The sequence below is a fragment of the Misgurnus anguillicaudatus genome, unplaced genomic scaffold, assembly GCF_027580225.2.
Source record: "Misgurnus anguillicaudatus unplaced genomic scaffold, ASM2758022v2 HiC_scaffold_26, whole genome shotgun sequence".
Taxonomy (NCBI): domain Eukaryota; kingdom Metazoa; phylum Chordata; class Actinopteri; order Cypriniformes; family Cobitidae; genus Misgurnus; species Misgurnus anguillicaudatus.
Genome location: NW_027395276.1, coordinates 303028 through 326811, shown reverse-complemented (window position 1 = coordinate 326811; position 23784 = coordinate 303028). Strand labels below are relative to the sequence as shown.

Sequence of the window (23784 nt, the reverse complement as noted above, 5' to 3'; positions counted from 1 at the left end):
AACATTAACAAAGATGAATAAATACTGTAACAAATCTATTGCTCATATTTTGTTTAAGTTAGTTAACACATTAACTAATGTTAACTAATGAACCTTATTGTAAAGTGTTACCAATATAAGATTACAATCAGTTATTTCAATAGTTCGCCTGCGCATTCAGATCTTAATGATTAATGGTAAACAAACTTGGCTTGCTGTCCTCGAAGGGAGCTCTACAGCTGAGCTCTGAACTTTCAGAGAGAGCGAACCTGAGGCCGGGGCTCGAGCCCCAAGTTCAACCCCTCCTTGCAACAGAAATGCACAGAGGAAGAAAGAGAGCAGTGAAGGAAAAGATGGGGAGGAGGAGGGATGCCGGAAAAACTGCAGCTGGACCCGGAGGCCAGAAGGCTGCCTTATATACTCCTATAATGATGATTGACAGACCTGAATGTTTAGGCTCCTCTCGAAACTACGTTTAGAACTACAATTAAAATTGCTGATTAGAAAATGAAAGACTTATTTGTTGATTCATCATGTTCAGACTTTTAATATGACAAAATTAGAAAATGAAAGACTTTGTTGTTGATTCATCATGTTCAGACTTCTAATATGACAAAATCATTTAAAGACTCTCTGTATCATCTATATTATATTACACATTTTCACTAATCCAGGACAAACATTAAACCCAGGATAGAGAGGTTGAGTGAATGTGGTGTTGACTCTGTGGATGAGGGTCATTGTGTCAGAGACGCTGTAGAAGGACAGAGATCCTGCACTGTGATCCACATAAACTCCTATTCTAGAAGATCTGGACACTACAGGGAGTTTAGTCTCAATGTTATTGTGCTTAAATAAACAACTGGAGTCATAGCAGCACAAACTCCAGGACTGATCATTACGTCCAAACAAACACTCGTTACCCACTCCCTTCCTCTTGATGCTCTTATATGACACTGATATAAACACTGAACCACTCCACTCAATCTCCAAGTAACAGCGTCCACTCACACTCTCACTACACAACACCTGAGGAAAAACAACAAATCTGTCTGGATGATCAGGATACGGCTGGACTGTGTCAGTGTAAGTAATCACTCTGTTCCCCTCAGACAGACAGAGATATTTATATCCTGTGTTTGGATTTGCAGTGAAGTGATGATAATCTGATGGAGACAAATCAAAAACATCATTTGAATGTAAAATTGTACATTTCAATAATTAAAATGAAACTTATTAAAAAGTCTTATTTATTTTAGTTTTTGAAGACTGAATAGAGATCATTTACAGTATAGACAGAATCTAATCTGATTGTTTTACTGTTATATTAATCCTGTGTGTGTAAAAGGATTGTGAATGTGTGAACATTGTTAAAGTCTCTCTGTTCCGTAGTTGTACAGTTTAAAATATATTTTGTTATCATTAAATTTAAGTGTTAAGAATTTTTGTTTATAGAAAAACTTAATGGCTAATGAAATTTGAATATCAAATAAGAAACTTGATTTATGAACTGCTGTTTGATCTCACATTTATGTTTCATTGTAAGTGAGCACAGTTATTTATTTTCTGTTTATTCTGCACATTCAGTTTGATTCATGAGTATCATTATAGAGGAGTTTAAAATGACTGAAATGCAGATTATCACTGTTCATGTCTTTATCAACATCAGTGTGTTTATTTGTTGTTTATTTAGACTCACATTTTAGGAACTGCTCCCTGGTCTCAGGTTCAGAAATAACTATGTGGAAAAATATTCATTCAGAAACAGCGAGCGATATTCTCTCGATTTCTACAAAATACACTGTAAAAAAAATCCGTAGAAATTAAAATGTTATTGCAGCTGGGTTGCCGGTAATTTACCGTAGATTTACATTTATGTTATTTACTGGCAAGAATTTGTTCAAAGTTAAATAAATTTTAAATATTAACAAGTATTAATCTTTACAGAATAAAACTATACAATAACAGCCTCATGCAAAGCATTCTGGGAACCAGAAATCATCATCAAACTTTTTCTGTTTTTTGCTTCAGATTTTGTTTAACAGAATGCTTTGCTTGATGCTGTTTTTTTTAGTTTTACTCTATAAAAACAAAGACTTGTAAATGTTTAATGTTCATTTAACTTTGAACAAAATGTTGCCAGTTAAAAACATAAATTTAAATCTACAGTAAATTAACAGCAACCCAGCTGCAATTTCTACGGATTTTTTTTACAGTGTAAAAAAATATTTTTACATGATATGAGAGAAATAAGTGATTTACCTTTATCAAATATCTTGTCTATCTCTTCTATACAGAAATCCTCCAGTTTCTCTCTCAGATGAGACACAGATTTTCCAACATCATCAAAAGAGATGAGAGAGCTGACAGTGATGCTGAGTGAGTCTGAAGATCCAGGAGGAACAGAGAGAGACTGAAAACTCTACACAAACACAAAGACAAACCACACAAACATAAACTGATGACACTGAAACATTTCATAGAAAATATAATCTCAGTAAAACATGCTCTTCACTTACTAAAGATCACTGTTGTGTTTTTCAGATTTTGTTACCTGGAGGAAATAGATGTGATCATCTGTGTGTGAAAGCTGCTCCAGCTCAGCGTCTCTCCTCCTCAGATCATCAATCTCCTGCTCCAGTCTCTTCAAGAGTCCTTCAGCTTCACTCACTGCAGTCTTTTCCTGATCTCTGATCAGCTGTGTCACCTCAGATCGTCTTCTCTCAATGGATCGGATCAGTTGAGTAAAGATCCTCTCAGTGTCGTCCACTGCTGTCTGTGCAGAGCGCTGTTAGGACACACAGAGAGAGGAGCATTAGAATCAGCAGCATTCACTCAGCTCTTACTGGTACATCACACAGTCTGTTACACACAGTGAACTTCAGTGAAAGTCATCCAGCACTGAACTCCTCACTGACTGATTGGATGAGAGTCTTAACTGAGTCTGAAACAGATCTGAAACAGCAGACAGCAGTTGTTCTTCTGATCAAAACTCACCTTATGAGTCTCCACAGCATCTCTCAGCTCCTGAAGCTTCTTCTGACTCTCCTGGGTTCTCTGCTGGTATTTTCTCTGTGTCTCCTTCAGTTCTTTCTGTTGAATGTGGAAATAATAATTAAACAGACAAAATGTACATTACAGTGATTGTTTACCAGTAAAACTCAGATCTGATCACATTAACACATCACTCAGTGTTTTCATCTCTTACCTGTTTCTCAGTCCTCTCTTCTTTAGCTGGTATAGTGTTGTGATTTTTGTGCTTTCCCACAATACACAGAAGACATATACAGATCTGATCAGTTTTACAGTAAATCTCTAAAAGTTTCTCATGTTGAGGGCAGATCATCTGCTGAAGTCGTCCAGTGGCGTCTATCAGGTTGTGTCTCTTGCCTTTGAAGAATTTCTCATGTTGTTCAAGATGATTTTGACAGTAAGAGTTCAGACACACCAGACAGGACTTGACAGCTTTGTGTTTTCTCTCAGTACAGACGTCACACTTCACATCTCCAGCTTCAGCATAACTGATAGAAGGTTGATCAGTCTGGAGTTTTGTCTTCTTCTGTATCTCCACCATCTGAGCAAACACCACATTTTTATTTAAATCAGGTCTTGTATTGAAGGTCTGTCTGCATTGAGGGCAGCTGTAGTTTCTCTTCTGATCATCTTGATCCCAGCAGTCTGTAATACAGCTCATACAGTAACTGTGTCCACAGGGAATGGTCACTGGATCCTTCAGTAGATCCAGACAGATTGAACAGATGAACTGATCCTGAATCATTGAAATATTGGATTCTGCCATTTGAAAGAATTTACTTACAAACAATAAAACTAAACAAACAACAGCCCAACAGTTTCAATTGCTCTGAACTCAAAGTATTTCCTGGTTGTGTTTATGAAACGTGTGCAAACAGGTGTGTCAGTCATATAATAAACAAGTCCACTAGATGTCAGTCTCATACAGAAAGTCACAGTCTCGAGTAGATTAACCTTTGTGGAAATGCTCTGTCATAAATGAATTAATATGATTTGAATTTTGTGGTGAAATAAGAGAATAACAGATCAAATTTCTCTGATGTGTGTCATTAAACTGATTCAACATCCAAGCCAGTGCGAGTATTTGTCCTCTAGTAGTGAGATATTTACACATACAATTCACATTTGGATGGGAAAAAAGTAAATAGAAGTTTAAACTACAGATAATTGATTATACACATTTTTAAATGAATGCATTAATGTTCAATTGATTTATAAAGCACATCATTAATACAACAGAAGTTGAGCAAAGTGCTTTACTTAAAAGAATAATAATAATAATAATAATAATAATAAAATAATAAAACAAACATTGTTACACAATAAAAGCTTGAAATAAAAGACAATATGAATACTCAACTGCTATACCCCTCAGTTAGTCTATGATAAAATACATCAGTCCTATCATCAGAAATAGATAATAAAACACTAAAACCTTTTAAACCCATTTAAAGGTGCAGCGGAGGATGGTAGGGCGAACAGGTGCCATCGGGTATATAGCTAAGTCGATCGGGGTTGACCAACTGTCGGAGAGGCGAAAGCTCCAGAACCTAAGTTGATGGCAGGAGAAGCGAACGCCCCAGAATTTAAGTCGATGGGGTTGACCAACTGCTGGAGAAGTGAAAGCTCCAGAGCCTAAGTTGATTGGGGTTGACCAACTGTCGGAGAGGCGAAAGCTCTAGAACCTAAGTCTATGGCAGGAGAAGCGAACACCCCAGAACCTAAGTCGATGGGGTTGACCAACTGCTGGAGAAGTGAAAGCTCAAGAGCCTAAGTCGATTGAGGTTGACCAACTGCTGGAAACGCGAACACTCCAAAACCTAAGTCGATTGAGGTTGACCAACTGCTGGAAACTCGAACGCTCCAAAACCTAAGTCGATTGAGGTTGACCAACTGCTGCAAACGCGAACGCTCCAAAACCTAAGTCGATTGAGGTTGACCAACTGCTGGAAACGCGAACGCTCCAAAAAAGTATCTCCGGTCTCCGGGGTCGCACTGACTCGGGGCCGGCGTCGCCGAAAAGCCCCGGGAAAGACCTTTCGAACGAGACCGGCCGCGAATCCGGCGGACGAACGCAGCGGACGCTACGGGCGCGCGAACTCCGGACCAGCGTTTTTTTTTTTTCGATCCGCCGTATCTCGGCCGCGGAAAGGGTCGGAGGGTCTAGGGCGGGCTCGTTCGAAAGGTCCCCTCGGGTAGAGCGACCGACCCCGAGGGCGACGTCCTCGGACTTAAGGCGCCCGAGCAGCGGCCGTGGGAAAATCCGGAGACGGCCCCCTGTATCTCCGCCGCGGAAAGGGCCAGATACTCGCGGGTGGGCTCGTTCGAAAGGGGCCCTCCGGCGGAACAATCGACCCGAAGGTCGAAGGCCCCGGGCCCGAGGCGCCGGAGCGGCGCGGTAACGAAATTCGGATATTCGACCGGAAGTATCTCCGGTCCACGGGGTCGCACGGACTCGGGGCCGGCGTCGCCGGAAAGCCCCGGGAAAGACCTTTCGAACGAGACCGGTCAAGCCTCCGGCGGACGAACGCAACGGACGCTACGGGCGAGCAAACTCCGGACGAGCGTTTTTTTTTTTTTCGAACCGCCGTATCTTGGCCGCGGAAAGGGTCGGAGGGTCGAGGGCGGGCTCGTTCGAAAGGTCCCCTCGGGTAGAGCGACCGACCCCGAGGGCGACGTCCTGGGACTTAAGGCGCCCGAGCAGCGGCCGTGGGAAAATCCGGAGACGGCCCCCCGTATCTCCGCTGCGGAAAGGGCCAGATACTCGCGTGTGGGCTCGTTCGAAAGGGCCCCTCCGGCGGACCGACCGACCCGAAGGTCGAAGGACCCGGGCCCGAGGCGCCGGAGCGGCGCGGTAACAAAATTCGGATTTTCGACCGGAAGTATCTCCGGTCCCACGGGCCGACCAAGGCGCACCCTCCCGGCCGCGGACCCGGCGGGTTCCCCCTTCGCGGGGGACGGTAGGGCGAACAGGTGCCATCGGGTATATAGCTAAGTCGATCGGGGTTGACCAACTGTCGGAGAGGCGAAAGCTCCAGAACCTAAGTCGATGGCAGGAGAAGCGATCGCCCCAGAACCTAAGTCGATGGGGTTGACCAACTGCTGGAGAAGTGAAAGCTCCAGAGCCTAAGTCGATTGGGGTTGACCAACTGTCGGAGAGGCGAAAGCTCTAGAACCTAAGTCTATGGCAGGAGAAGCGAACGCCCCAGAACCTAAGTCGATGGGGTTGAGCAACTGCTGGAGAAGTGAAAGCTCAAAAGCCTAAGTCGTTGGGGTTGACCATCTGCTGGAGAGGCGAAAGCTCCAGAGCCTAAGTCGATTGAGGTTGACCAACTGCTGGAAACGCGAACGCTCCATAACCTAAGTCGATTGAGGTTGACCAACTGCTGGAAACGCGAACACTCCAAAACCTAAGTCGATTGAGGTTGACCAACTGCTGGAAACTCGAACGCTCCAAATCCTAAGTCGATTGAGGTTGACCAACTGCTGGAAACGCGAACACTCCAAAACCTAAGTCGATTGGGGTTGACCAACTGCTGGAAAATCTTTCGGGTTGACCAACGGTTGGAGAAATTTTGGGGTTGACCAACTGTTTGGTTCTCCAGAAGGGCCGGGAGGATGGGGCTTAGTCCGGTGGGGGAGTGCTTAAGAGTGGGATGGCAGGGACCGAACGGTGCGCCGGGTACGAGCTCCAGGGTGTCTGTCGCGGGGTCCGAGGCCGGCCTCGGGTGCACGGTGGTCGGGTAGACGGGGCGATGTTCCCGGGGTCGTATCTCGGCCGGGGGAGGGGGTACTGAGACGGGGGTGGGGTCGTTGGAAAGGGCCCCTCCTGGAGGATGAGGGACCCAAAGGGCTAAGGTCTCGGTCTTAAGGCGCCCGAGCTACAGCCGTTTAAAGGTGCAGCGGTGGAAGTCCGTATCTCCGGCCCCCGGGGTTGCACGGTTCCGAGGCCGGCGTCCCCGGAAAGCCCCGAGAGAGGCCTTTCGAACGAGACCGGCCGCGCCTCCGGCGGACGAACGCAGCGGACGCTACGGGCGCGCGAACTCCGGACAAGCGTTTTTTTTTTTCGAACCGCCGTAACTCGGCCGCGGAAAGGGTCGGAGGGTCGAGGGCGGGCTCGTTCGAAAGGTCCCCTCGGGTAGAGCGACCGACCCCGAGGGCGACGTCCTCGGACTTAAGGCGCCCGAGCAGCAGCAGTGGGAAAATCCGGAGACGGCCCCCCGTATCTCCGCCGCGGAAGGGGCCAGATACTCGCGGGTGGGCTCGTTCGAAAGGGCCCCTCCGGCGGACCGACCGACCCGAAGTTCGAAGGCCCCGGGCCCGAGGCGCCCGAGATACGGCCGTTCGAAGTTTTCAGAAATTCGACTGGAAGTATCTCCGGTCCCCGGGGTCGCACGGACTCGGGGCCGGCATCGCCGAAAAGCCCCGGGAAAGACCTTTCGAACAGGACCGGCCGCGCCTCCGGCGGACGAACGCAGCGGACGCTACGGGCGCGCGAACTCCGGACCGGCGGGTTTTTTTTTTCGATCCGCCGTATCTCGGCCGCGGAAAGGGTCGGAGGGTCGAGGGCGGGCTCGTTCGAAAGGTCCCCTCGGGTAGAGCGACTGAGCCCGAGGGCGACGTCCTCGGACTTAAGGCGCCCGAGCAGCAGCAGTGGGAAAATCCGGAGACGGCCCCCCGTATCTCCGCCGCGGAAGGGGCCAGATACTCGCGGGTGGGCTCGTTCGAAAGGGCCCCTCCGTCGGACCGACCGACCCGAAGTTCGAAGGCCCCGGGCCCGAGGCGCCCGAGATACGGCCGTTCGAAGTTTTCCGAAATTCGACCGGAAGTATCTCCGGTCTCCGGGGTCGCAGGACTCGGGGCCGGCGTCGCCGAAAAGCCCCGGGAAAGACCTTTCGAACGAGACCGGCCCCGCCTCCGGCGGACGAACGCAGCGGACGCTACGGGCGCGCGAACTCCGGACAAGCGTTTTTTTTTTTCGAACCGCCGTATCTCGGCCGCGGAAAGGGTCGGGGGGTCGAGGGCGGGCTCGTTCGAAAGGTCCCCTCGGGTAGAGCGACCGACCCCGAGGGCGACGTCCTCGGACTTAAGGCGCCCGAGCAGCGAAAGTGGGAAAATCCGGAGACGGCCCCCCGTATCTCCGCCGCGGAAGGGGCCAGATACTCGCGGGTGGTCTCGTTCGAAAGGGTCCCTCGGGCGGACCGACCGACCCGAAGTTCGAAGGCCCCGGAGGGTCGGAGGGTCGAGGGCGGGCTCGTTCGAAAGGTCCCCTCGGGTAGAGCGACCGATCCCGAGTGCAACGTCCTGGGACTTAAGGCGCCCGAGCAGCGGCCGTGGGAAAATCCGGAGACGGCCCCCCGTATCTCCGCTGCGAAAAGGGCCAGATACTCGCGGGTGGGCTCGTTCGAAAGTGCCCCTCCGGCGGACCGACCGACCCGAAGGTCGAAGGACCCGGGCCGAGGCGCCGGAGCGGCGCGGTAACGAAATTCGGATTTTCGACCGGAAGTATCTCCGGTCCCCCGGGCAGACCGAGGCGCACCCTTCCGGCCGCGGACCCGGCGGGTTCCCCCTTCGCGGGGGACGGTAGGGCGAACAGGTGCCATCGGGTATATAGCTAAGTCGATCGGGGTTGACCAACTGTCGGAGAGGCGAAAGCTCCAGAACCTAAGTCGATGGCAGGAGAAGTGAACGCCCCAGAACCAAAGTCGATGGGGTTGACCAACTGCTGGAGAAGTGAAAGCTCCAGAGCCTAAGTCGATTGGGGTTGACCAACTGTCGGAGAGGCGAAAGCTCTAGAACCTAAGTCTATGGCAGGAGAAGCGAACGCCCCAGAACCTAAGTCGATGGGGTTGACCAACTGCTGGAGAAGTGAAAGCTCAAGAGCCTAAGTCGATTGAGGTTGACCAACTGCTGGAAACACGAACGCTCCAAAACCTAAGTCGATGGGGTTGACCAACTGCTGGAGAAGTGAAAGCTCAAGAGCCTAAGTCGTTGGGGTTGACCAACTGCTGGAGAGGCGAAAGCTCCAGAGCCTAAGTCGATTGAGGTTGACCAACTGCTGGAAACGCGAACGCTCCAAAACCTAAGTCGATTGAGGTTGACCAACTGCTGGAAACGCGAACACTCCAAAACCTAAGTCGATTGAGGTTGACCAACTGCTGGAAACTCGAACGCTCTAAAACCTAAGTCGATTGAGGTTGACCAACTGCTGGAAATGCGAACGCTCCAAAACCTAAGTCGATTGAGGTTGACCAACTGCTGGAAACGCGAACGCTCCAAAACCTAAGTCGATTGGGGTTGACCAACTGCTGGAAAATCTTTCGGGTTGACCAACGGTTGGAGAAATTTTGGGGTTCACCAACTGTTTGGTTCTCCAGAATGGCCGGGAGGATGGGGCTTAGTCCGGTGGGGGAGTGCTCAAGAGTGGGATGGCAGGGACCGAACGGTGCGACGGGTACAAGCTCCAGGGTGTCCGTCGCGGGGTCCGAGGCCGGCCTCGGGTGCACGGTGGTCGGGTAGACGGGGCGATGTTCGCAGCGGACGCTACGGGCGCGTGAACTCCGGACGAGCGTTTTTTTTTTCCCGAACCGCCGTATCTCGGCCGCGGAAAGGGCCGGAGGGTCGAGGGCGGGCTCGTTCGAAAGGTCGCCTCGGGTAGAGCGACCGACCCCGATGGCGACGTCCTCGGACTTAAGGCGCCCGAGCAGCGGCAGTGGGAAAATCCGGAGACGGCCCCCCGTATCTCCGCCGCGGAAGGGGCCAGATACTCGCGGGTGGGCTCGTTCGAAAGGGCCCCTCCGGCAGACCGACCGACCCGAAGTTCGAAGGCCCCGGGCCCGAGGCGCCCGAGATACGGCCGTTCGAAGTTTTCCGAAATTCGACCGGAAGTATCTCCGGTCCCCGGGGTTGACCAACTGCTGGAGAAGCGAACGCCCCAGAACCTAAGTCGATGGGGTTGACCAACTGCTGGAGAAGTGAAAGCTCAAGAGCCTAAGTCGTTGGGGTTGACCAACTGCTGGAGAGGCGAAAGCTCCAGAGCCTAAGTTGATTGAGGTTGACCAACTGCTGGAAACGCGAACGCTCCAAAACCTAAGTCGATTGAGGTTGACCAACTGCTGGAAACGCGAACGCTCCAAAACCTAAGTCGATTGAGGTTGACCAACTGCTGGAAACGCGAACGCTCCAAAACCTAAGTCGATTGAGGTTGACCAACTGCTGGAAACGCAAACGCTCCAAAACCTAAGTCGATTGAGGTTGACCAACTGCTGGAAACGCGAACGCTCCAAAACCTAAGTCGATTGGGGTTGACCAACTGCTGGAAAATCTTTCGGGTTGACCAACGGTTGGAGAAATTTTGGGGTTGACCAACTGTTTGGTTCTCCAGAAGGGCCGGGAGGATGGGGCTTAGTCCGGTGGGGGAGTGCTTAAGAGTGGGATGGCAGGGACCGAACGGTGCGCCGGGTACGAGCTCCAGGGTGTCCGTCGCGGGGTCCGAGGCCGGCCTCGGGTGCACGGTGGTCGGGTAGACGGGGCGATGTTCCCGGGGTCGTATCTCGGCCGGGGGAGGGGGTACGGAGACGGGGGTGGGGTCGTTGGAAAGGGCCCCTCCTGGCGGATGAAGGACCCAAAGGGCTCAGGTCTCGGTCTTAAGGCGCCCGAGCTACGGCCGTTTAAAGGTGCAGCGGTGGAAGTCCGTATCTCGGGCCCCCGGGGTCGCACGGAACCGAGGCCGGCGTCCCCGGAAAGCCCCTTGAGAGACCTTTCGAACGAGACCGGCCGCGCCTCCGGCAGACGAACAAAGCGGACGATACGGGCGCGCGAACTCCGGACGAGCGTTTTTTTTTTTTCGAACCGCCGTATCTCGGCCGCGGAAAGGGTCGGAGGGTCGAGGGCGGGCTCGTTCGAAAGGTCCCCTCGGGTAGAGCGAACGACCCCGAGGGCGACGTCCTCGGACTTAAGGCGCCCGAGCAGCGGCAGTGGGAAAATCCGGACACGGCCCCCTGTTTCTCCGCCGCGGAAGGGGCCAGATACTCGCGGGTGGGCTCGTTTTAAAGGGACCCTCCGGCGGACCGACCGACCCGAAGTTCGAAGGCCCCGGGCCCGAGGCGCCCGAGATACGGCCGTTCGAATTTTTCCGAAATTCGACCGGAAGTATCTCCGGTCCCCGGGGTCGCACGGACTCGGGGCCGGCGTCGCCGAAAAGCCCCGGGAAAGACCTTTCGAACGAGACCGGCCGCGCCTCCGGCGGACGAACGCAGCGGACGCTACGGGCGCGCGAACTCCGGACCAGCGTTTTTTTTTTCGATCCGCCGTATCTCGGCCGCGGAAAGGGTCGGAGGGTCGAGGGCGGGCTCGTTCGAAAGGTCCCCTCGGGTAGAGCAACCGACCCCGAAGGCGACGTCCTCGGACCTAAGGCGCCCGAGCAGCGGCAGTGGGAAAATCCGGAGACGGCCCCCCGTATCTCCGCCGCGGAAAGGGCCAGATACTCGCGGGTGGGCTCGTTCGAAAGGGCCCCTCCGGCGGAACAATCGACCCGAAGGTCGAAGGCCCCGGGCCCGAGGCGCCGGAGGGTCGCGGTAACGAATTTCGGATATTCGACCGAAAGTCTCTCCGGTCCACGGGGTCGCACGGACTCGGGGCCGGCGTCGCCGGAAAGCCCCGGGAAAGACCTTTCGAACGAGTCCGGTCATGCCTCCGGCGGACGAACGCAGCGGACGCTACGGGCGAGCAAACTCCGGACGAGCGTTTTTTTTTTTTTCGAACCGCCGTATCTTGGCCGCGGAAAGGGTCGGAGGGTCGAGGGCGGGCTCGTTCGAAAGGTCCCCTCGGGTAGAGCGACCGACCCCGAGGGCGACGTGCTGGGACTTAGGGCGCCCGAGCAGCGGCCGTGGGAAAATCCGGAGACGGCCCCCCGTATCTCCGCTGCGGAAAGGGCCAGATACTCGCGGGTGGGCTCGTTCGAAAGGGCCCCTCCGGCGGAACAATCGACCCGAAGGTCGAAGGACCCGGACTCGAGGCGCCGGAGCGGCGCGGTAACGAAATTCGGATATTCGACCGGAAGTATCTCCGGTCCACGGGGTCGCACGGACTCGGGGTTGGCGTCGCCGGAAAGCCCCGGGAAAGACCTTTCGAACGAGACCGGTCACGCCTCCGGCGGACGAACGCAGCGGACGCTACGGGCGAGCAAACTCCGGACGAGCGTTTTTTTTTTCGAACCGCCGTATCTCGGCCGCGGAAAGGGTCGGAGGGTCGAGGGCGGGCTCGTTCGAAAGGTCCCCTCGGGTAGAGCGACCGACCCCGAGGGCGACGTCCTCGGACTTAAGGCGCCCGAGCAGCGGCAGTGGGAAAATCCGGAGACGGCCCCCCGTATCTCCGCCGCGGAAGGGGCCAGATACTCGCGGGTGGGCTCGTTCGAAAGGGTCCCTCCGGCGGACCGACCGATCCGAAGTTCGAAGGCCCCGGGCCCGAGGCGCCCGAGATACAGCCGTTCGAAGTTTTCCGAAATTCGACCGGAAGTATCTCCGGCCCCCGGGGTCGCACGGACTCGGGGCCGGCGTCGCCGAAAAGCCCCGGGAAAGACCTTTCGAACGAGACCGGCCGCGCCTCCGGCGGACGAATGCAGCGGACGCTACGGGCGCGCGAACTCCGGACGAGCGTTTTTTTTTTTTCGAACCGCCGTATCTTGGCCGCGGAAAGGGTCGGAGGGTCGAGGGCGGGCTCGTTCGAAAGGTCCCCTCGGGTAGAGCGACCGACCCCGAGGGCGACGTGCTGGGACTTAGGGCGCCCGAGCAGCGGCCGTGGGAAAATCCGGAGACGGCCCCCCGTATCTCCGCTGCGGAAAGGGCCAGATACTCGCGGGTGGGCTCGTTCGAAGGGCCCCTCCGGCGGAACAATCGACCCGAAGGTCGAAGGACCCGGACTCGAGGCGCCGGAGCGGCGCGGTAACGAAATTCGGATATTCGACCGGAAGTATCTCCGGTCCACGGGGTCGCACGGACTCGGGGTTGGCGTCGCCGGAAAGCCCCGGGAAAGACCTTTCGAACGAGACCGGTCACGCCTCCGGCGGACGAACGCAGCGGACGCTACGGGCGAGCAAACTCCGGACGAGCGTTTTTTTTTTTCGAACCGCCGTATCTCGGCCGCGGAAAGGGTCGGAGGGTCGAGGGCGGGCTCGTTCGAAAGGTCCCCTCGGGTAGAGCGACCGACCCCGAGGGCGACGTCCTCGGACTTAAGGCGCCCGAGCAGCGGCAGTGGGAAAATCCGGAGACGGCCCCCCGTATCTCCGCCGCGGAAGGGGCCAGATACTCGCGGGTGGGCTCGTTCGAAAGGGTCCCTCCGGCGGACCGACCGACCCGAAGTTCGAAGGCCCCGGGCCCGAGGCGCCCGAGATACAGCCGTTCGAAGTTTTCCGAAATTCGACCGGAAGTATCTCCGGCCCCCGGGGTCGCACGGACTCGGGGCCGGCGTCGCCGAAAAGCCCCGGGAAAGACCTTTCGAACGAGACCGGCCGCGCCTCCGGCGGACGAACGCAGCGGACGCTACGGGCGCGCGAACTCCGGACCAGCGTTTTTTTTTCGATCCGCCGTATCTCGGCCGCGGAAAGGGTCGGAGGGTCGAGGGCGGGCTCGTTCGAAAGTTCCCTTCGGGTAGAGCGACCGACCCCGAAGGCGACGTCCTCGGACTTAAGGCGCCCAAGCAGCGGCCGTGGGAAAATCCTGAGACGGCCCCCCGTATCTCCGCCGAGGAAAGGGCCAGATACTCGCGGGTGGGCTAGTTCGAAAGGGCCCCTCCGGCGGAACAATCGACCCGAAGTTCGAAGGCCCCGGGCCCGAGGCGCCGGAGCTGCGCGGTAACGAAATTCGGATATTCGACCGGAAGTATCTCCGGTCCACGGGGTCGCACGGACTCGGGGTCGGCGTCGCCGGAAAGCCCCGGGAAAGACCTTTCGAACGAGACCAGTCACGCCTCTTAAGGACGAACGCAGCGGACGCTACGGGCGAGCAAACTCCGGACGAGCGTTTTTTTTTTCGAACCGCCGTAGCTTGGCCGCGGAAAGGGTCGGAGGGTCGAGGGCGGGCTCGTTCGAAAGGTCCCCTCGGGTAGAGCGACCGACCCCGAGGGCGACGTCCTGGGACTTAAGGCGCCCGAGCAGCGGCCGTGGGAAAATCCGGAGACGGCCCCGCGTATCTCCGCCGCGGAAGGGGCCAGATACTCGCGGGTGGGCTCGATGGAAAGGGCCCCTCCGGCGGACCGACCGACCCGAAGTTCGAAGGCCCCGGGCCCGAGGCGCCCGAGATACGGCCGTTCGAAGTTTTCCGAAATTCGACCGGAAGTATCTCCGGTCTCCGGGGTCGCACGGACTCGGGGCCGGCGTCGCCGAAAAGCCCCGGGAAAGACCTTTCGAACGAGACCGGCCGCGCTTCCGGCGGACGAACGCAGCGGACGCTACGGGCGCGCGAACTCCGGACCAGCGTTTTTTTTTTCGGTCCGCCGTATCTCGGCCGCGGAAAGGGTCGGAGGGTCGAGGGCGAGCTCGTTTGAAAGGTCCCCTCGGGTAGAGCGACCGACCCTGAAGGCGACGTCCTCGGACTTAAGGCGCCCGAGCAGCGGCCGTGGGAAAATCCGGAGACGGCCCCCCGTTTCTCCGCCGCGGAAAGGGCCAGATACTCGCGGATGGGCTCGTTCGAAAGGGCCCCTCCGGCCGACCGACCGACCCGAAGGTCGAAGGACCCGGGCCCGAGGCGCCGGAGCGGCGCGGTAACGAAATTCGGATTTTCGACCGGAAGTATCTCCGGTCCCCCGGGCCGACCGAGGCGCACCCTCCCGGCCGCGGACCCGGCGGGTTCCCCCTTCGCGGGGGACGGTAGGGCGAACAGGTGCCATCGGGTATATAGCTAAGTCGATCGGGGTTGACCAACTGTCGGAGAGGCGAAAGCTCCAGAACCTAAGTCGATGGCAGGAGAAGCGAACGCCCCAGAACCTAAGTCGATGGGGTTGACCAACTGCTGGAGAAGTGAAAGCTCCAGAGCCTAAGTCGATTGGGGTTGACCAACTGTCGGAGAGGCGAAAGCTCTAGAACCTAAGTCTATGGCAGGAGAAGCGAACGCCCCAGAACCTAAGTCGATGGGGTTGACCAACTGCTGGAGAAGTGAAAGCTCAAGAGCCTAAGTCGTTGGGGTTGACCAACTGCTGGAGAGGCGAAAGCTCCAGAGCCTAAGTCGATTGAGGTTGACCAACTGCTGGAAACGCGAACGCTCCAAAACCTAAGTCGATTGAGGTTGACCAACTGCTTGAAACGCGAACACTCCAAAACCTAAGTCGATTGAGGTTGACCAACTGCTGGAAACGCGAACGCTCCAAAACCTAAGTCGATTGGGGTTGACCAACTGCTGGAAAATCTTTCGGGTTGACCAACGGTTGGAGAAATTTTGGGGTTGACCAACTGTTTGGTTCTCCAGAAGGGCCGGGAGGATGGGGCTTAGTCCGGTGGGGGAGTGCTTAAGAGTGGGATGGCAGGGACCGAACGGTGCGACGGGTACGAGCTCCAGGGTGTCCGTCGCGGGGTCCGAGGCCGGCCTCGGGTGCACGGTGGTCGGGGAGACGGGGCGATGTTCCCGGGGTCGTATCTCGGCCGGGAGAGGGGGTACGGAGATGGGGGTGGGGTCGTTGGAAAGGGCCCCTCCTGGAGGATAAGGGACCCAAAGGGCTAAGGTCTCGGTCTTAAGGCGCCCGAGCTACGGCCGTTTAAAGGTGCAGCGGTGGAAGTCCGTATCTCCGGCCCCCGGGGTCGCATGGACCAGAGGCCGGCGTCCCCGGAAAGCCCCGAGAGAGACCTTTCGAACGAGACCGGTCGCGCCTCCGGCGGACGAACGCAGCGGACGCTACGGGCGCGCGAACTCCGGACGAGCGTTTTTTTTTTTTTCGAACCGCCGTATCTCGGCCGCGGAAAGGGTCGGAGGGTCGAGGGCGGGCTCGTTCGAAAGGTCGCCTCGGGTAGAGCGACCGACCCTGAGGGCGACGTCCTCGGACTTAAGGCGCCCGAGCAGCGGCAGTGGGAAAATCCGGAGACGGCCCCCCGTATCTCCGCCGCGGAAGGGGCCAGATACTCGCGGGTGGGCTCGTTCGAAAGGGTCCCTCCGGCGGACCGACCGACCCGAAGTTCGAAGGCCCCGGGCCCGAGGCGCCCGAGATACGGCCGTTCGAAGTTTTACGAAATTCGACCGGAAGTATCTCCGGTCCCCGGGGTCGCACGGACTCGGGGCCGGCGTCGCCGAAAAGCCCCGGGAAAGACCTTTCGAACGAGACCGGCCGCGCCTCCGGCTGACGAACGCAGCGGACGCTACGGGCGCGCGAACTCCGGACCAGCGTTTTTTTTTTTCGATCCGCCGTATCTCGGCCGCGGAAAGGGTCGGAGGGTCGAGGGCGGGCTCGTTCGAAAGGTCCCCTCGGGTAGAGCGAACGACCCCGAAGGCGACGTCCTCGGACTTAAGGCGCCCGAGCAGCGGCCGTGGGAATATCCGGAGTCGGACCCCCGTATCTCCGCCGCGGAAAGGGCCAGATACTCGCGGGTGGGCTCGATCGAAAGGGCCCCTCCGGCGGAACAATCGACCCGAAGGTCGAAGGCCCCGGTCCCCCGGGCCGACCGAGGCGCCCCCTCCCGGCCGCGGACCCGGCGGGTTCCCCCTTCGCGGGGGACGGTAGGGCGAACAGGTGCCATCGGGTATATAGCTAAGTCGATGGGGTTGACCAACTGCTGGAGAAGTGAAAGCTCAAGAGCCTAAGTCGTTGGGGTTGACCAACTGCTGGAGAGGCGAAAGCTCCAGAGCCTAAGTCGATTGAGGTTGACCAACTGCTGGAAACGCGAACACTCCAAAACCTAAGTCGATTGAGGTTGACCAACTGCTGGAAACGCGAACGCTCCAAAACCTAAGTCGATTGAGGTTGACCAACTGCTGGAAACGCGAACACTCCAAAACCTAAGTCGATTGAGGTTGACCAACTGCTGGAAACTCGAACGCTTCAAAACCTAAGTCGATTGAGGTTGACCAACTGCTGGAAACGCGAACGCTCCAAAACCTAAGTCGATTGAGGTTGACCAACTGCTGGAAACGCGAACGCTCCAAAACCTAAGTCGATTGAGGTTGACCAACTGCTGGAAACTCGAACGCTCCAAAACCTAAGTCGATTGAGGTTGACCAACTGCTGGAAACGCGAACGCTCCAAAACCTAAGTCGATTGAGGTTGACCAACTGCTGGAAACGCGAACGCTCCAAAACGTAAGTCGATTGAGGTTGACCAACTGCTGGAAACTCGAACGCTCCAAAACCTAAGTCGATTGGGGTTGACCAACTGCTGGAAAATCTTTCGGGTTGACCAACGGTTGGAGAAATTTTGGGGTTGACCAACTGTTTGGTTCTCCAGAAGGGCCGGGAGGATGGGGCTTAGTCCGGTGGGGGAGTGCTTAAGAGTGGGATGGCAGGGACCGAACGGTGCGACGGGTACGAGCTCCAGGGTGTCCGTCGCGGGGTCCGAGGCCGGCCTCGGGTGCACGGTGGTCGGGTAGACGGGGCGATGTTCCCGGGGTCGTATCTCGGCCGGGGGAGGGGGTACGGAGACGGGGGTGGGGTCGTTGGAAAGGGCCCCTCCTGGAGGATAAGGGACCCAAAGGGCTAAGGTCTCGGTCTTAAGGCGCCCGAGCTACGGCCGTTTAAAGGTGCAGCGGTGGAAGTCCGTATCTCCGGCCCCCGGGGTCGCATGGACCCGAGGCCGGCGTCCCCGGAAAGCCCCGAGAGAGACCTTTCGAACGAGACCGGCCGCGCCTCCGGCGGACGAACGCAGCGGAAGCTACGGGCCCGCGAACTACGGACGAGCGTTTTTTTTTTTTCGAACCGCCGTATCTCGGCCGCGGAAAGGGTCGGAGGGTCGAGGGCGGGCTCGTTCGAAAGGTCGCCTCGGGTAGAGCGAACGACCCCGAGGGCGACGTCCTCGGACTTAAGGCGCCCGAGCAGCGGCAGTGGGAAAATCCGGAGACGGCCCCCCGTGTCTCCGCTGCGGAAGGGGCCAGATACTCGCGGGTGGGCTCGTTCGAAAGGGTCCCTCCGGCGGAACAATCGACCCGAAGGTCGAAGGACCCGGGCCAGAGCGCCCGAGATACGGCCGTTCGAAGTTTTCCGAAATTCGACCGGAAGTATCTCCGGTCTCCGGGGTCGCACGGACTCGGGGCCGGCGTCGCCGAAAAGCCCCGGGAAAGACCTTTCGAACGAGACCGGCCGCGCCTCCGGCGGACGAACGCAACGGACGCTACGGGCGCGCGAACTCCGGACCAGCGTTTTTTTTTGTTCGATCCGCCGTATCTCGGCCGCGGAAAGGGTCGGAGGGTCGAGGGCGGGCTCGTTCGAAAGGTCCCCTCGGGTAGAGCGACCGACCCCGAAGGCGACGTCCTCGGACTTAAGGCGCCCGAGCAGCGGCCGTGGGAATATCCGGAGACGGCCCCCCGTATCTCCGCCGAGGAAAGGGCCAGATACTCGCGGGTGGGCTCGTTCGAAAGGGCCCCTCCGGCGGAACAATCGACCCGAAGGTCGAAGGCCCCGGTCCCGAGGCGCCGGAGCGGCGCGTTAACAAATTTCGGATATTCGACCGGAAGTATCTCCGGTCCACGGGGTCGCACGGACTCGGGGTCGGCGTCCGCGGAAAGCCCCGAGAGAGACCTTTCGAACGAGACCCGCCGCGCCTCCGGCGGACGAACGCAGCGGACGCTACGGGCGCGCGAACTCCGGACGAGCGTTTTTTTTTTTTTCGAACCGCCGTATCTCGGCCGCGGAAAGGGTCGGAGGGTCGAGGGCGGGCTCGTTTGAAAGGTCCCCTCGGGTAGAGCGACCGACCCCGAAGGCGACGTCCTCGGACCTAAGGCGCCCGAGCAGCGGCCGTGGGAAAATCCGGAGACGGCCCCCCGTATCTCCGCCGCGGAAAGGGCCAGATACTCGCGGGTGGGCTCGTTCGAAAGGGCCCCTCCGGCGGACCTACCGACCCGAAGGTCGAAGGACCCGGGCCCGAGGCGCCGGAGCGGCGCGGTAACGAAATTCGGATTTTCGACCGGAAGTATCTCCGGTCCCCCGGGCCGACCGAGGCGCACCCTCCCGGCCGCGGACCCGGCAGGTTCCCCCTTCGCGGGGGACGGTAGGGCGAACAGGTGCCATCGGGTATATAGCTAAGTCGATCGAGGTTGACCAACTGTCGGAGAGGCGAAAGCTCCAGAACCTAAGTCGATGGCAGGAGAAGCGAACGCCCCAGAACCTAAGTCGATGGGGTTGACCAACTGCTGGAGAAGTGAAAGCTCCAGAGCCTAAGTCGATTGGGGTTGACCAACTGTCGGAGAGGCGAAAGCTCTAGAACCTAAGTCTATGGCAGGAGAAGCGAACGCCCCAGAACCTAAGTCGATGGGGTTGACCAACTGCTGGAGAAGTGAAAGCTCAAGAGCCTAAGTCGTTGGGGTTGACCAACTGCTGGAGAGGCGAAAGCTCCAGAGCCTAAGTCGATTGAGGTTGACCAACTGCTGGAAACGCGAACGCTCCAAAACCTAAGTCGATTGAGGTTGACCAACTGCTGAAAACGCGAACACTCCAAAACCTAAGTCGATTGAGGTTGACCAACTGCTGGAAACGCGAACGCTCCAAAACCTAAGTCGATTGAGGTTGACCAACTGCTGGAAATGCGAACACTCCAAAACCTAAGTCGATTGAGGTTGACCAACTGCTGGAAACTCGAACGCTCCAAAAACTCGGGGCCAGCGTCGCCGAAAAGCCCCGGGAAAGACCTTTCGAACGAGACCGGCCGCACCTCCGGCGGACGAACGCAACGGACGCTACGGGCGCGCGAACTCCGGACCAGCGTTTTTTTTTTCGATCCGCCGTATCTCGGCCGCGGAAAGGGTCGGAGGGTCGAGGGCGGGCTCGTTCGAAAGGTCCCCTCGGGTAGAGCGAACGACCCCGAGGGCGACGTCCTCGGACTTAAGGCGCCCGAGCAGCGGCAGTGGGAAAATCCGGAGACGGCCCCCCGTATCTCCGCCGAGGAAAGGGCCAGATACTCGCGGGTGGGCTCGTTCGAAAGGGTCCCTCCGGCGGAACAATCGACCCGAAGGTCGAAGGCCCCGGGCCCGAGGCGCCGGAGCGGCGCGTTAACGAAATTCGGATAATCGACCGGAAGTATCTCCGGTCCACGGGGTCGCACGGACTCGGGGTCGGCGTCCCCGGAAAGCCCCGAGAGAGACCTTTCGAACGTGGAAAGGGCCAGATACTCGCGGGTGGGCTCGTTCGAAAGGGCCCCTCCGGCGAACCGAACGACCCGAAGGTCGAAGGACCCGGAACCGAGGCGCCGGAGCGGCGCGGTAACGAAATTCGGATTTTCGACCGGAAGTATCTCCGGTCCCCCGGGCCGACCGAGGCGCAACCTCCCGGCCGCGGACCCGGCGGGTTCCCCCTTCGCGGGGGACGGTAGGGCGAACAGGTGCCATCGGGTATATAGCTAAGTCGATCGGGGTTGACCAACTGTCGGAGAGGCGAAAGCTCCAGAACCTAAGTCGATGGCAGGAGAAGCGAACGCCCCAGAACCTAAGTCGATGGGGTTGACCAACTGCTGGAGAAGTGAAAGCTCCAGAGCCTACGTCGATTGGGGTTGACCAACTGTCGGAGAGGCGAAAGCTCTAGAACCTAAGTCTATGGCAGGAGAAGCGAACGCCCCAGAACCTAAGTCGATGGGGTTGACCAACTGCTGGAGAAGTGAAAGCTCAAGAGCCTAAGTCGTTGGGGTTGACCAACTGCTGGAGAGGCGAAAGCTCCAGAGCCTAAGTCGATTGAGGTTGACCAACTGCTGGAAACGCGAACGCTCCAAAACCTAAGTCGATTGAGGTTGACCAACTGCTGGAAACGCGAACGCTCCAAAACCTAAGTCGATTGAGGTTGACCAACTGCTGGAAACGCGAACGCTCCAAAACCTAAGTCGATTGGGGTTGACCAACTGCTGGAAAATCTTTCGGGTTGACCAACGGTTGGAGAAATTTTGGGGTTGACCAACTGTTTGGTTCTCCAGAAGGGCCGGGAGGATGGGGCTTAGTCCGGTGGGGGAGTGCTTAAGAGTGGGATGGCAGGGACCGAACGGTGCGACGGGTACGAGCTCCAGGGTGTCCGTCGCGGGGTCCGAGGCCGGCCTCGGGTGCACGGTGGTCGGGTAGACGGGGCGATGTTCCCGGGGTCGTATCTCGGCCGGGGGAGGGGGTACGGAGACGGGGGTGGGGTCGTTGGAAAGGGCCCCTCCTGGAGGATAAGGGACCCAAAGGGCTAAGGTCTCGGTCTTAAGGCGCCCGAGCTACGGCCGTTTAAAGGTGCAGCAGTGGAAGTCCGTATCTCCGGCCCCCGGGGTCGCATGGACCCGAGGCGGGCGTCCCCGGAAAGCCCCGAGAGAGACCTTTCGAACGAGACCGGCCGCGCCTCCGGCGAACGAACGAAGCGGACGCTACGGGCGCGCGAACTCCGGACGAGCGTTTTTTTTTTTTCGAACCGCCGTATCTCGGCCGCGGAAAGGGTCGGAGGGTCGAGGGCGGGCTCGTTCGAAAGGTCGCCTCGGGTAGAGCGAACGACCCCGAGGGCGACGTCCTCGGACTTAAGGCGCCCGAGCAGCGGCAGTGGGAAAATCCGGAGACGGCCCCCCGTATCTCCGCCGCGGAAGGGGCCAGATACTCGCGGGTGGGCTCGTTGGAAAGGGTCCCTCCGGCGGAACAATCGACCCGAAGGTCGAAGGACCCGGGCCCGAGGCGCCCGAGATACGGCCGTTCGAAGTTTTCCTAAATTCGACCGGAAGTATCTCCGGTCTCCGGGGTCGCACGGACTCGGGGCCGGCGTCGCCGAAAAGCCCCAGGAAAGACCTTTCGAACGAGACCGGCCGCGCCTCCGGCGGACGAACGCAACGGACGCTACGGGCGCGCGAACTCCGGACCAGCGTTTTTTTTTTTCGATCCGCCGTATCTCGGCCGCGGAAAGGGTCGGAGGGTCGAGTGCGGGCTCGTTCGAAAGGTGCCCTCGGGTAGAGCGACCGACCCCGAAGGCGACGTCCTCGGACTTAAGGCGCCCGAGCAGCGGCCGTGGGAAAATCCAGTGACGTCCCCCCGTATCTCCGCCGAGGAAAGGGCCAGATACTCGCGGATGGGCTCGTTCGAAAGGGCCCCTCCGGCGGAACAATCGACCCGAAGGTCGAAGGCCCCGGGCCCGAGGCGCCGGAGCGGCGCGTTAACAAAATTCGGATATTCGACCGGAAGTATCTCCGGTCCACGGGGTCGCACGGACTCGGGGTCGGCGTCCCCGGAAAGCCCCAAGAGAGACCTTTCGAACGAGACCGGCCGCGCCTCCGGCGGACGAACGCAGCGGACGCTACGGGCGCGCGAACTCCGGACGAGCGTTTTTTTTTTTTTCGAACCGCCGTATCTCGGCCGCGGAAAGGGTCGGAGGGTCGAGGGCGGGCTCGTTTGAAATGTCCCCTCGGGTAGATCGACCGACCCCGAAGGCGACGTCCTCGGACTTAAGGCGCCTGAGCAGCGGCCGTGGGAAAATCCGGAGACGGCCCCCCGTATCTCCGCCGCGGAAAGGGCCAGATACTCGCGGGTGGGCTCGTTCGAAAGGGCCCCTCCGGCGGACCGACCGACCCGAAGGTCGAAGGACCCGGGCCCGAGGCGCCGGAGCGGCGCGGTAACGAAATTCGGATTTTCGACCGGAAGTATCTCCGTTCCCCCGGGCCGACCGAGGCGCACCCTCCCGGCCGCGGACCCGGCGGGTTCCCCCTTCGCGGGGGACGGTAGGGCGAACAGGTGCCATCGGGTATATAGCTAAGTCGATCGAGGTTGACCAACTGTCGGAGAGGCGAAAGCTCCAGAACCTAAGTCGATGGCAGGAGAAGCGAACGCCCCAGAACCTAAGTCGATGGGGTTGACCAACTGCTGGAGAAGTGAAAGCTCCAGAGCCTAAGTCGATTGGGGTTGACCAAATGTCGGAGAGGCGAAAGCTCTAGAACCTAAGTCTATGGCAGGAGAAGCGAACGCCCCAGAACCTAAGTCGATGGGGTTGACCAACTGCTGGAGAAGTGAAAGCTCAAGAGCCTAAGTCGTTGGGGTTGACCAACTGCTGGAGAGGCGAAAGCTCCAGAGCCTAAGTCGATTGAGGTTGACCAACTGCTGGAAACGCGAACGCTCCAAAACCTAAGTCGATTGAGGTTGACCAACTGCTGGAAACGCGAACACTCCAAAACCTAAGTCGATTGAGGTTGACCAACTGCTGGAAACTCGAACGCTCCAAAACCTAAGTCGATTGAGGTTGACCAACTGCTGGAAACGCGAACGCTCCAAAACCTAAGTCGATTGAGGTTGACCAACTGCTGGAAACGCGAACGCTCCAAAACATAAGTCGATTGGGGTTGACCAACTGCTGGAAAATCTTTCGGGTTGACCAACGGTTGGAGAAATTTTGAGGTTGACCAACTGTTTGGTTCTCCAGAAGGGCCGGGAGGATGGGGCTTAGTCCGGTGGGGGAGTGCTTAAGAGTGGGATGGCAGGGACCGAACGGTGCGACGGGTACGAGCTCCAGGGTGTCCGTCGCGGGGTCCGAGGCCGGCCTCGGGTGCACGGTGGTCGGGTAGGTGGGGCGATGTTCCCGGGGTCGTATCTCGGCCGGGGGAGGGGGTACGGAGACGGGGGTGGGGTCGTTGGAAAGGGCCCCTCCTGGAGGATAAGGG

At 57.7% G+C, this 23784-nt stretch overlaps 1 protein-coding gene across 2 annotated transcripts; it reads right to left on the bottom strand.

Annotated features, from left to right (window-relative positions):
* Nucleotides 1–219: 219 nt before the first annotated feature.
* Nucleotides 220–4039, bottom strand: LOC129443130 (tripartite motif-containing protein 16). 2 transcript variants are annotated; one of them, XM_073864438.1, is made up of 6 exons: nucleotides 3188–4039; nucleotides 2977–3072; nucleotides 2534–2767; nucleotides 2242–2401; nucleotides 1679–1717; nucleotides 220–1145 (listed from the first exon to the last, which is right to left on the bottom strand). In XM_073864438.1, the coding sequence occupies exons 1-6, from the start codon at nucleotides 3776–3778 to the stop codon at nucleotides 622–624; spliced, it is 1644 nt and encodes a 547-aa protein (XP_073720539.1). In that variant the 5' UTR covers nucleotides 3779–4039; the 3' UTR covers nucleotides 220–621. The 2 variants fall into 2 exon arrangements, with proteins under 2 accessions (XP_073720539.1, XP_073720540.1); XM_073864439.1 differs by lacking the exon at nucleotides 1679–1717 and having other exon boundaries at nucleotides 3188–4037.
* Between the last annotated feature and the right edge of the window lie 19745 nt (nucleotides 4040–23784).

Excerpts from the sequence above, each read along its gene's own strand:
- LOC129443130 (XM_073864438.1), bottom strand. The coding sequence starts at position 3,778 with ATGGCAGAATCCAATATTTCAATGATTCAGGATCAGTTCATCTGTTCA. Across the intron at positions 2,402-2,533 it reads ATCACATCTATTTCCTCCAG|AGTTTTCAGTCTCTCTCTGT; the intron begins GTAACAAAATCT and ends GTGTTTGTGTAG. Across the intron at positions 1,146-1,678 it reads CAGGGAGCAGTTCCTAAAAT|ATTATCATCACTTCACTGCA; the intron begins GTGAGTCTAAAT and ends TGTCTCCATCAG.